Raw genomic sequence first — 13,281 nt, 5'->3', positions numbered from 1 at the left:
AGCTATGATAGTCTGTGTCGCTAATCTACCATTATCCTGACAAGTTTTATAGTATTTTTCTTCAAGAACAGCTATATACTTTTTCACCGTTTGAGGGATTGCTACACATTTACCTGGAGCCGGTTTAGTTCATCCGTGGAACAATGAAGGAAGGTTTAATATCTAGAGGCCATCATGGTTTGGCAGTGCTACCATAATCGTGTTTGCTATTCGCCAGCAGAGATTGAACAAACGAGCAACGCAGATCATCCAGGACTACAATCCTATCTTTTTCTTGAATTTTTTTTTTGTAAGGCATCGTATGCAATATTCCTGAAATATGAAATCGAGTAGCTTATAAGCAGAAAATCCAAGAATTATCATGACAATGTAAAAAGTGTGGTAAAACAAAGATGACTAAAATCTAACATGGTCCGTACATGACTGCATAATATTTTGCCTGCTCGGCGTGAGTAGTCACCTCACATTCTAGGTGCACGACACCCCCTTCAGTATATCCTCCATGAGCAAAGGACAACTAGCTACGAGTTGCTTGAATCCATCAGTTGCCATGGCAGCAGATAGTTTGTCCCGTGGTGAACTAATAAACTGAATGCAAGCTTCCTTAAGATCCTTGCAGTGATGCTGCTCTGCCAGAAGCAACGTGGTGGCAACCATATCGACATCGATGCCCTCATGGAGCTTGTCTTCACACAGGATCTTCAACCTGTCTACTCCGTACCTGTCTGCGGCAACTAGCAAGTGTTGTAACCTTACAATTTTGCCTTCGTCTTCATCGTCATCTGGCATAGCATCCGTGTACATGAAGTGGAGAAGCGCCTCAAAGACCTGGGGCTCCATGTCATCGACCTTGATGTGCTCTGTCTTGCTTTCCTTCATCGGTCCAAAGAGTTCCGCCTTGAAAACCAGAGAACGTGCGGCCAACATGCATCTATGGGCTCTGAACAGCTGGTCGTGCACACTGAATGTCACATCTGCACCTTCTTCATCCTTGAGCATGTGCTCGAGGCTCTCTCGCAGGCTCGGCGGCGGCACCTCGACAGGTCTCCTGTTGCGCACCGTTCGAGTTTCATGTATGACCTGGAGAACGCATCTTATCGTGAAACGACCATTGTTGGCGTCCGACAGAGCTCTAAGTGTCGATTTCTGGACATATCTCTGGTACCCCGAACTGTAGTGTGGTGCACAGAATGTATGCTCGTCGGAATCGGAGGTTGTAACTTGTACGCCGTCTAATTTCTCCACCACGTCCAAGGAGAAGCGCGCCCTCACGTTATTCGCTTGGCTGGCGCAATACAGATAACAGGAGGCCTCGCTAGATTTGTCTTTCTGCTGCCCATCGGGGTAAAACCGGATCGTCCATGCGTAGCCGCCGACATTGAACGTGCTCGAGCTGACAGACTTCCCGCCGGCGATGCCCTCAAGCAGCGGGTAATCACGCACCACGAAATTGTGCGCCGACATGACGCTCTCAGTGGAGCACGTCGACGACGTCTCGGATTGGCACTCGCCATGGAGGAAAAGTCCGCTGTTGGTGTTGCCCATCGCAGAAGTAGGGGAGTGCAGGACGATGGGTAGGTCACGACTTATGAGCGTTGGTCTTGTGCATATATACGGAGAACTTGACCTTATTATTGCCACATACGGCCGGTGTCGTACTATATATTCTCTCCGGTCTGCGATGTATGGAGAGAACAAGAACAACGACGGTACTGAGTCAATGTGGGAATCAGAGATCTGTACGAGTTCTTGTCAAAGTAAGAGTCCTTTTGCATGCGTTCTGGTTCTTTTTTTTCAGACACATTTTATTGGTTTATATAACTTCAAACTAAGAGCCTGGAGGACTTCTTTTTTTTGAGATTTTTGAGAAAAGGAGAGAATTCGGAGCCTAGAGGACGAGGACTTGATCGATGTTGACGGTTGTGGCTCAGTTCGTCTGATCGTCTCGATGACCCAATAAGATTCATGACCCAATAGTAAATTACACCATGCTATTCATCCATGTTTTTTCCAGCAATCAATCAAAATCTACATATACGTACACGTAAAAACAACAAGGTAGGGCGAGCGCCCTACCTCGCCCTACCGAGTCCTCCGCTTGTGCATGTTTTTCCTCGGGCTAACTTGTTCGTTTCTATTTGGTAAACAATTTCTCTAATGATGCCTCAGATTATTGATTCTCGCAACTTGCACCCTCTATTGATGTATCAGCTTATTGATTCTCTGAACCCACGCATATATAAGTTGACCTGATTTGTTGCAAAAATAAGTGATGGAGAACTATTCGCTTAGAAATCAGACCTTGTTTTCTAGCATAGATGTGATGTAGTTCAGTTGTTGGCTGCCATAAGGTCCGAAGAGAATGTCGTGAGCTCGATCCCTCCTCAGGCAGCCAACTCTTTTTTCAATCGATAGGAAGCACACTCAAGGCCCACATTTAACTCAAGCTGACATAGTTCATCAATGGAACAATGAGCGGAAGGTTTAATTTCTAGAGGCTACCATGGTTTGGCCGCCCTACCATAACCGTGTTTGCTACTCGCTGGCATATATGGCACGGACGAGCAATGCAAATCATTCAGGACTAACATCCTATCTTTTCTCTTTTTTTTTTGTAAGCCATCATATGCAATTCCTAAAAAGCAAAATTGACTAGCTTTTAAGCAAAAAATCCAAGAATTATCATGGCAACATGCAAAAACACCAATAGTTATGATGATACCATATACCTCATCGCAAAAAAAAAAAAGTGTGATAAAATGAAGATGACTAAAATCAAACATGGTCAGTAAATGAGAATAATATTTTCCCTGCTCACTGTGAGTAGTCACCTCACATTCTAAGCGCAGGACACAACCTTCAGTATATCCTCCATGAGCAAAGGACAACTAGCTACGAGTTGCTTGAATCCATTAGTGGCCATGACAGCCCGTAGTATATCCCGTGGTGAACTTATAAACTGAATGCAAGCCTCCTTAAGATCCTTGCAGTGATGCTGCTCTGCCAGAAGCAACGTGGTCGCGACCGTCTCGACATTGATGCCCTCATAGAGCTTGTCTTCACACATGACCTTCAACCTATCCACTCCGTACCTGTCCGCGGCAACAAGCAAGTGTTGTAGCCTTTCAATTTTGCCTTCGTCTTCATCATCATCTGGCATAGTATCTGTGTACATGAAGTGAAGAAGCACCTCAAAGACTTGGGGCTCCATGTCATCAACCTCGATGTGCCGCGCCGTATTTTCCTTCAACGGACCAAAGAGTTCGGCCTTGAAAACCTGAGAACGTGCAGCCAGCACACAACGATGGGCATTGAACAGCTGGTGGCGCACGTTGAACGTCACATCTGCACCTTCTCCATTCTTGAGCATGCGCTCGAGGCTCTCCCGCATGCTCGACGGTGGCACTGCGATAGGTCTCCTGTTGTGCGTTCGGGGTTCATGTATAACCATGAGAACGCATCTCACCGTGAAGCGTCCATTGTTGGCGTCCGACAAAGTGTTAAGCTTCGATCTCGAGACAAAATTTCTATACCCCCAACAGTAGTTTGTTGGAGAAAATGTATCCTCTGAGATGCTGAAGGTTGTCACCTGTACATCCCCGTCTAATTTCTCCAACACATTTAACGAGGACCGTGCCCTCACGTCCTTCGCTGGGCTGTCGCAATAAAGATAACAGGAGGCCGCGTCGCTAGATCCGTCCTTCTGCTCCCCGTTTGGGAAGAACCTGATCGTCCAGGCGTAGCCGCCGATTTTGAATGTGCTCGAGCTGACAAACTTGCCGCCGCCGATGCCCTCGAGCAGCCGGTAATCACGCACCACGAAATTGTGGACCGACATGGCGCTCTCCGTGGAGCACGTCGACGACGTCTCGGACTGGCACTCGCCATGGAAGAAAAGGGCGCTCTTGCCCATGCCAAAAGTAGGGGAGTGCAGGACGATAGGTAGGTTAAGAGCGTTGGTCTTTCTTGTGTTTATTATGGAGAAGGAGAACTCGATGTTTGGTATTATTGCTGCATACGATGTTGTCTATATATTCTCATAGCTCTGCAATTAAGAAGAAGAAATTCAGGACTCCGATTCTAAGACAATAGCAACGACGATATGCCGGGTCGGTGAGGTAACTCTAGCTAGGTACGACTTCTAGTCAGAACTAGAATCGTTTGTGCACACGCCATTACTATTTTTTGTTTTACCGACGTATTTTTGTTCATCTATAATAATTTATAAAAAGATTAGTTGGTGCATATGTAAAGTCGATCAATAGATGCACACATCCCGTCCAAAAATCACACGGGAAAGCAGAAAAATGAAACAAAAGAAGCCGGAAAATTGAGAAACAAATGAGAAAACGAAAACAACATGCTCCTTCCATTTGCAAATAGAAGATGTTTTTGATATTTCAATATGGTCTACATGCGGACTAAAATAAGTGCAAAACACATGTCTAAGCTCGTTTCCAGCTAGCGCATGTAATTCGGACAAGGCACCCCCTCGCGTTGCCTCCCCTCGAGCGACGACAGGCCCCCCACCCCCCCCCTGCTCGAACCCTAGCTGCCAGACTCCCGCAGTTCCATCCCCAGCCGCCGCTGCCGCTGGCAAGGGCCGCGGTGGCAGCGGGCCCTGCGCCATAGATCCATGGCGGGTGGTCGCGGCGATATCCCCTGTGAGGCGGAGGTGGTGTTTCATGCAGGGAGGCCGGGGCGGCAGTCAGGGCGGCGCCCCTGCTGCACGGCGAAGATTGAAGCCTCCATGGCCGGCGGTGACCTGAGGTTGGGTGGTAGTGGTGGTGGCGCTCCATTTAGCGACGGTGGCGGCTGCGTGCAGATGGGTGGCCTAGAGGGTTGCGGATCTGGCGTCCTGCCCGAATCCGTCATGGCACCCCAATCGTGATGCTCCAAGGGAAACCCTAGATCTGGATCTACCGGATCGGACGATAATGCCACCTTCAATGTCGTTGTCCCTCTTGGGGGCATCGTCTTGGAGAAAGTGCTGGTTGGTCGGGACAAGAGGAGGAGTGGTGTTACATCTACCGCAAGGCCGACAGCGGATCCCGGCGGCATGGCGCTGCGGAGGTTCGACGACGGGCGCGTCTGGACGGATATGTGCAGGATGGTGGTGTTGTCTGGCGTCGTGGTAGTGTCGATGGCAGGCCAGGCAAAGTGGATGCGTCAGTCCCTGCTCTGGAGATGGGCCGGTGGAAGATGGCGGCGGCAGCCTCTAAGAGTGCGCAGGACCGGTGTAGGTCCCAGTCCCAGTGTGTGGCGGGGCTGGGGCATCCAGTTATAGATGTTAGGGTTTGTGCGATGTTTATTTGGTATTCGGTCCGGACATTTGGCACACCTTCATTAAGGGGATAGTGGCTTCAGGCTGAGTGATGTATTACTTTATATGGTCTTTATGAATAATTAATAAAACGCCTGCATGCGTCGTTCAGATGCAGAGGCCGGAAGTATATCCTCCTTTAAAAAAAATATACATCCGATTAAAAAAATGTTAGAACATCTTATATTTGTGAACAAAAGGAGTAAAGAAGATTGCAACAGAAAACAGCTTTCCTAAAGCACATCTATATGCCATAAATATTGCACATTTAAATCCTATATCATTGATCTTGCGTGACGATTCGTATTGATATTTTCTTTTTATGCTTGATTGAGTTACTTTGATGTGCAATAATCAGAGAACATTTAGACGTGCCTTAGGCACACCCAACAGAAAAAACGCAAAATTAAAACCAGATTTTCTATTTTACATCTAGATGTATAATAGTTATCTCACATCTATCTTTCGAACCAAATGATTCAGTCATTAAGATCTGGGTTTTTTTTTGTGTGTGTGTGTTGTTCCTATACGCATCGCTCGTGCGAGAGGCCACCTCAGTGGCGTTTAGGTCCTTTATTTCACAGCCTCACGTATTGCCTTAGCGTGGGTTCCGGCCACAAGCGTTTTTTTTATCTTCTTTCTTTTGTTTCTTTTTCCTTTTTCCTTCTTCTTCTTTTCTTCTTTTATTTGTTTCAAATTCATAAAAAATATTAATTTTATGTTTTCTATTTTTCTTCTTTTTTTCTCCGTTCTTTTTTTTGTTTCTTTTAAATTCATGATTTTTTTCATATGTGTTAGTTGACTGTCTATCACCAAACAAGGGTTGTTTTTTTCTTGTCACAATTGCAAGTCTATTCACAACTTTTAACTGGATCTTGAGTTTTCTTTTTGTCCCAGTTGCAATTGCACCCTCGATTCGCAACTGGGCCTTGACATTTTTTTGTTCAGTTACAAGTCCACCCTTGACTCGCAAGGCCGAACTATTATTGTCCTTGTTGCAATCCCAACCTTGACTCACAACTGGGCGTCAACATTTTTTTGTCTCAGTTGCAACCCCACCCTCGACTCGCAACTGGTCATCGACATTTTTTTGTCTGAGTTGCAAGTCCACCCTCGACTCGCAACTCGGACCCAAACTTTTTTTTCTCCTAGTTGCAAGTCCATCCTCGACTCGCAACTGAGGCCCGACATTTTTTATCCCAGTTGCAAGTTGACCCTCGACTCGCAACTGGAACTTGATCTTTTTTAGTCCCAATTTCAAGTCCACCTTCGATTTATAATTGGGGACCGAATTTGTTGTCCGAGTTGCAAGTCCACCTATTAACTAATAACTAGGTCATCCTTTCTTTGACCCAATTGCAAGTCCAACATGAACTCGCAACTCGATTCGACTCTTTTTTTATCCCAGTTGCAAATTCATCATCGACTCACAACTGGGCTAAACATTTTTTTTGTCTCAATTGCAAGTCCATCATTAACATGCAACAGGGCACTTTGATCTTTTTTGCCGCAGTTGCACGTCAAACAACGGCTCACAACTGTGGTCTCACCATTTTTTGTCCGTCCCAGTTGCAAGTCCATCATTGACATGCAACTAGCTTGTCGATCCTTTTCTTGCCCCAATGTACTTTCTTAAAATTCATGAGAAAATTTCAAATTCATATTTTTAATTCGTGGACATTTTGGAGAGGCTAAAAATTTACCAAACCATGAATATCTTTTCTATTCTTGATTTTTGTGAACACATGACCACTTTAAGTTGTCAAAGATTTTTCAAATTCATGAACATTTCTTGTATCATGAATATTCTTCAAATTCAAAAAAAAATTTGAATTGATATTTCTTTAGAAGAACATTCAAGTTCGCACATGGGGTAGCTTATCTAAAGGGCGTTCACCTAGAGGCAGGCTATGGGATACTCGAGAAAAGAGCTGGAGGATGCAAGCCAGGCTGGAGCGTGCATGATGCATGCATGCACCACGTTGCTTGCAAACTTGTGTTAATCAAGTTTTAGCCCAGAAAGTGAACTCCGCTTAACTTGGGTGTCTAGCGATGGCACTGGCCAGCCAGCCAGCCACCGTGAGTTCTTGATATCCAGCGGGGCAACTAGAGGAATAAATGGATAGGACTTCCCTCGCGTGAAAAGCCCAGCCCAAGCAAGAAACAACAACAAACAACGACGATAAACAAAGAAACGGAAAAAACGACCACGAAGCTAGAAAGTGAAATGGCATTTAGAAAGACATGACATTATGTTAGATGTGAGATAATATCTCACATCTAGATGTGATATAGATAGACCCAAATAAAACGAAAGGAAAACCTCGATCCAAACAAATAGTAGGGGACTACATTTTTCCTTCCACTACAGCACCATTGGGCAATCGAGGTAGTCCACAAATCTGCATAAACCATGTCTTTTTTTCCCATGAAGAGAGGTGAGCACGACATATCTCTCTCTTTTGCGGAGAATCACAAGGTACATTATTCAAGAGTGACAGAATTACAATCTTTAGAGACTAAATCGGTAACACAATGAGGGGGTTGCCTAAGCCAGTAAGCTGTGCTATCCTCACTCCGAGCAAAATTTGCTAAATAATCTGTAACTCCATTCCATTCATGATTTTTTAAACCAGAATTACTACGCCTATCATTCAAATAAGTCTTAATCTCATAAATCAAGTGGACATGTGCTGATCTATCCAAAAAAAAAACACATCCAAGAGCGCTTTGAGAGCAACTGCGCAATAAGACTGAAGCATAATGCGGGATGTAGGAGTGCTCAACCACCAGTCTAAGGCTGCACGTAATGGAAGTATTATAGTTAGTATATCATGCATGCCAACTAAGCAATTTTGATGAGGTGGCATAAAATTAAATGAAGAAAGAGATGCTTGAGTATCATATCATGACACCGTATCATATTAAATTATGTGCTACTTTGTGTCATACATGGCAATAAATGTTGTCCTCTATGATATCAACATATGATACTATATATGCATTACGGATGTAGTATCACACACTAGTATCATATGCATGATACTAGTATATGATACTCTCCGTTGCAACCAGAAGGCAGAAGCCCATCCATAATTGCTTGTAATTTTGCCTTGAGGGCCTTGTTGTAATTTAAGAGTTCGCGATAGGCAGCAAAAATCACCCCACGTTTTTCATGTCGCAGTATCATGCCTGAACCCACCGTGCCATTCGTAGTATTGAGAAAACATCAATTGACACCGCTACCCATCCCACTGGTGGCCGCGACCACTTGCAAGGGCTGTAGTGGGCTTCAATAGAGGTTGCTTTACGGGCGCATCCACTAACACGGGAGATTTACCTTTGATGTTTTCCTCTATATATGCTCAACAATATTTGGTTCAAGGAGTTATAGTAGCCGATCAAGAAGGAACAAGAAACCTCCAGTGGTGGAACTAATTACCATGTTTCAAGTTCGTTCCTGAGGTGCCAAATTCTCCACATCACCAAGATGATCCTGCGAGGAGATGGAACAACCACTCATCCCCTGCATATGCAATGTCCTTGCGGTTTGTTAATGGCCGATGATTCCTGGTAGTGTCCCAAAGAACAGCTGCATTTGGACAAGTGATCAACGCATGAAATGTTGTTTCCTTCTTCTGATGGCACTACTTGTAATACCCATTCGATCCTAGGTGCTTCCTATTATTCTCGGCATTGGTAGCCAATGAACTGGAGGACACCTGCAAAGCGTTTCATCTTCGGCGGGACTGCCACATTCCATACTAGCTTCCATACAGTTCTGTCACCCAACAGTGCCGATCTAGATTCACCTAGACAAACTGCTCATTGTGACTGGACATGGCAAAATGATAGACACTCTTCACCGTGAGAGAGTTCGACTAGTCCCATGGCTATGATATGAAGTCCTATTGTCGCAGGGACGTACTGATCCTCAAGATCGAGCCAATTTCAGCCCGACAAAAATACTTTTGTAGCAAGTCCAACTTCCGGGCGTCACCATATATCTCTTTTTTTTGCGAAAAACTTCCAAATTATTCATCTTCAATCATGCTAGTACCACGAACACTAGAAATAATAAAAATTACATCCAGATCCGTAGACCACCTACCGACGACTACAAGCACTGAAGCGAGCTGAAGACAGGCCGCCGTCATCACCCGTCCCTTGCTGGAGCAAGGCAAATCTTGTTGTAGTGAACAGTCGGGAAGTCGTCGTGCTAAAGCCCTATAGGACCAGCGCACTAGAACATCAACCGCCGCCGTTGAGTAGCATAGATCAGAAGAATCCAACCTGAAGACACACGAACATGAACATAGACGAACTACAACAAGATCCGATCAAATCCACCAATGACCGATCCACCGGGGACACACCTCCACCCGCCTACCGAGAATGCTAGACGCACCACTGAAACGGAGACTAGGTGGGGAGAACCTTATTCCATCTTCAGAAAGTCGCTGCCGTCTCGTCTTCCTGAGCAGGACACAAACCTTAACAAAACTTGAAGAAACATCTGAAGATGAAGCCCTCCCGTCGGTAAGGGCCGGGTTCCACCGAGCCGCCATGGCCCTAAGGCCACATGAGACGAGGCGGACCGGCGGCGGAGCTGGTGGAAGACAGAGGAAACCTAGCCTTTTTTTTTCTTGGGGAGAAGGCGTCTTACAACATATCTCTTTGACTATCAGTAAGCGAGATATAGCCTCTGCGTGTACCGTCTGCATCAAGTAAAACCATATCGACAAAAAGAAATGAAACAACCATGGTCAACATCACGACCATAATTATATGTCAGCCTGTCCCAGGTAAAATGCATAACGACCAACCTGTAATAGATCGCATACAAAACAAAAAAGAGGAGAACGGTGTGGCACGACGCACATCACACTAGTATATTCTCCTAGCTCTACAAGGATTCCGACTCCAAGATAATAACAACGACGATATATTGGGCCGTGTTGTGAAACAGAAAAACTTTTATGTACAAGTTGTTCTCAAACTAGAATCATTTGTGCACGCCCTATTTTGTATTATGGACACAGTTTGTTCATTTATAATTTATATTTTTGTAGGTACATAAGAAAATCGATCAATAGGTGCACATTCCATCCGATATAATTCTATTTTTTAAAGAAAAGTCAACCGATAGAACCACAAAGTATTTCTCTCTTGCACTCTACCCCCATTTTAAAACAGCAAGCATGTACTGCAAAAGAAAAAAACAGCAAGCCAATAAAATTTTCCCGGATTCGTTCAAAAAACCATGATGTATATCTATACTCATCATGCAAGGGATCCTTGATATTTTTTGAAGGAAAAATTTGCACGAGGTCCATAACATAATTGGTTATCATACTCCCTCCATCTACTAATACAAGGCCACTTCATATTTTTATATCTAACTTTGGTCACTAATTTTATCAACAAAATGTGAGTTATATGTCATAAAAAGTATGCCATTGGATGCCACTTCATATTTTTTGTGACATACAATTTATATTTTCTTGATCAAAATTATAAAGTCTGACATGAAAAGCGAAGTGGCCTTATATAAAAAATAGAGTACGTGTGTGTGTGTGCACGTCGTGCGTGTGTGCACGTCCGTGTGTTAGTCACGGGTCTTCAGGCTGGATTTGTGTGAATATGGTTAGCACATGTACAGATATTTGTATCCCCTGTAACCTCAAGATGAATACACAGAGCGAGTGTTGCACGAGTCTCTTCTTCCTCCTGTCATTCCAACTCTAACATAGTATCAGTTTTCTAGATCCTACACTCCCGCTGCTTCCTCTCCTTCCTCGCAACATGAGCTCCTCCTCCCATCTCTCCTCCGGCAGCGCCGATTCCGACAAGGAATTCGGCCCTCACATGGCCATTCAGTCTCTGCCAACACCAGATTCAGAGCTTTCGCATCCGCGAGCACTTCTTGGCCACTCTCGACTTCGAGCAGGAGAACTATGGTTTCTGGCGCCATCAGTTCCTCGACGCCCTTGCTAAGTTCGGGCTCATTCATCATGTTGATGGCTCGGCAGGGCAGGCCTCCTTCGAATGGGTGTTCTCTGACTTCGCCATTCTCTCATGGTACAACGCCATTGTGACTCCCTCGACTCTGGAGATCGTCGTGGATCGCAAGGACAAGGCATACACGCTCTTGCGGTCCCTCCACTCCCTCTTCCGCAGCAACCGGGACGCTCGCATCACCTACCTCCTTGACAAGTTCCATGGCTTCATCCAGGCCGAGCTTTCCGTCGTCCACTACACCTCCAAGCTGAAGCAGATGGCGGACACTCTTCGGGACCTTGGGCACCACGTCAAGGATCGGGATCTCGTCCACAACGTCCTGCGTGGCCTCGACGACCGCTTCCAACATTGTTGTGCCCCACATGACGAGCGGCCGCCTTCCCACCTTCATCTAGCTCCGTGCCTTCCTTTAGCTCAAGGAACAACGGCTCGCCTGTCAGGCATGTTTCGCCGCCCGCTCTGCCCTTCTGGCGCATGCGCAGGCGCTCTACGCCACCCGCCCGATCCCGGCTCCACCAACACCGGCGCCCTCCTTCAACATGGCGCTGCTGGGCGCCCAATCTGCGGGCATCAACCCTTTAACTATCTCCTTCGGGTCGCGTGGTCGGAAGAAATGGAAGCAGAACCCGTTCGCTGGCTCCCAGGGCGCCGGCTCTTCCTCCGGCGGGGCCGCGCCCGCCCCTGATCACCACGGCGCCACCACCGGCTCGCGCCCTCCCACCACTGTCGCTGGGACCTTCCACGGCATACTCGGTGCGTGCCCCTCCGCTCCCGCGGTCCCGCACGTGCTCCAGGCGACGGCAAGCCCCGCGTCATCTCCACAGTGGGAGCAGGCAGCCCTGATCGCTCTGCTGCAATAGATGTCCGTATAGCCGCCATCCACTCCAGGCGGTGATTGGGTCTTCGACAGTGGGCCGTCCTCCCACATGAGCTCGGGCGTTGGTATATCCTTCTCCTCCCCAAACCATCTTCTCCCTCTTCCATCGTGGTAGGAGATGGCTCTACCCACCCCATCCTAGGTCTCGGCTCAGCTTCTATTCCTACTCCCACCCATACCCTCTCTCTTCTAGAGATTCTCATCTCCTCCCCCTCTCTCATCAAAAACATAGTTTCTGTTCGAGCTTTTACTCGCGATAATTCTGTTTCGGTTGAAGTTTGACCCATATGGCTTTTCTATTAAGGATCTGGCCACCAAGACGGTGTTTCTCCGATGTGACCCCACTTGTTACCTCTACATGTTCGTCCCTCCTCGACACTGCCTCGCTGCCACCGTCACGGCCGACCTATTGCACCAATGTCTTGGGCACCCCGGCGCCACCCTCCTTGCCAAGGCTTCCTCCTACTCAAGTTCACAAACAATAAAAGCTCAACGCCCCACTGCGATGTTTGTCGATTAGGTTAACACACGAGGCTCCCATTTGTTTCTTCTACTTCCCAAACTAATTTTTCATTTGAACTTTGTTATTGTGTTTTGTGGATGAGTCCCATCTTGAGTGTATCTGGTTATCAATATTATTAAGTTACTGTTGATGAGTTTACTCATTATGTGTGGATTTTTCCCGTTCGTCGCAAGTCCAAAGGACATTGCCTCGTCATTCTCTTCTATGCCTTCGTCCAAACACAATTATCTCGTCCTATTCTCGCCTTTCAAACCGACAATGGCCATGAGTCAGACCGCACCATTCTCGCCTCCCATGGCACCCTCCTACACATGCCCATACACCTACCAACAAAACGGCAAGGCCGAGCGCATTCTTTGCACTATTAATGACGGTGTTCATGCCCTTCTTCTTCATGCCTCCATGCCGCCATGTTGGCGGGTCGAAGCCCTAGCTACCTCTTCCTATGTCTTAACCGGCATCCATGCATACCTCGCCTCATCACCACACCTTTTGAGTTACTTTTGGCCACACGCCCGAGTTCTGCCACTTATGTGT

The 13,281-nt window shown here is 46.4% G+C and overlaps 2 protein-coding genes across 2 annotated transcripts; both read right to left on the bottom strand.

Moving 5' to 3' along the window:
• Positions 1 to 371: 371 nt before the first annotated feature.
• On the bottom strand, positions 372 to 1,661 carry LOC123042146 (BTB/POZ and MATH domain-containing protein 2-like). Its single transcript, XM_044464665.1, has one exon. It carries the CDS (start codon positions 1,543 to 1,545, stop codon positions 469 to 471), a length of 1,077 nt encoding a protein of 358 aa, XP_044320600.1. The 5' UTR covers positions 1,546 to 1,661; the 3' UTR covers positions 372 to 468.
• A 1,135-nt stretch (positions 1,662 to 2,796) lies between these two features.
• LOC123042145 (BTB/POZ and MATH domain-containing protein 1) lies at positions 2,797 to 3,996 on the bottom strand. Its single transcript, XM_044464664.1, has one exon. It carries the CDS (start codon positions 3,911 to 3,913, stop codon positions 2,840 to 2,842), a length of 1,074 nt encoding a protein of 357 aa, XP_044320599.1. The 5' UTR covers positions 3,914 to 3,996; the 3' UTR covers positions 2,797 to 2,839.
• Between the last annotated feature and the right edge of the window lie 9,285 nt (positions 3,997 to 13,281).

Source organism: Triticum aestivum, chromosome 2B (assembly GCF_018294505.1).
Source record: "Triticum aestivum cultivar Chinese Spring chromosome 2B, IWGSC CS RefSeq v2.1, whole genome shotgun sequence".
Lineage (NCBI taxonomy): Eukaryota > Viridiplantae > Streptophyta > Magnoliopsida > Poales > Poaceae > Triticum > Triticum aestivum.
This window is presented reverse-complemented; position numbering and strand designations above follow the sequence as displayed.

Coding starts and splice junctions, on each gene's coding strand:
- LOC123042146 (XM_044464665.1), bottom strand. CDS start 1,545: ATGGGCAACACCAACAGCGGACTTTTCCTCCATGGCGAGTGCCAATCC.
- LOC123042145 (XM_044464664.1), bottom strand. CDS start 3,913: ATGGGCAAGAGCGCCCTTTTCTTCCATGGCGAGTGCCAGTCCGAGACG.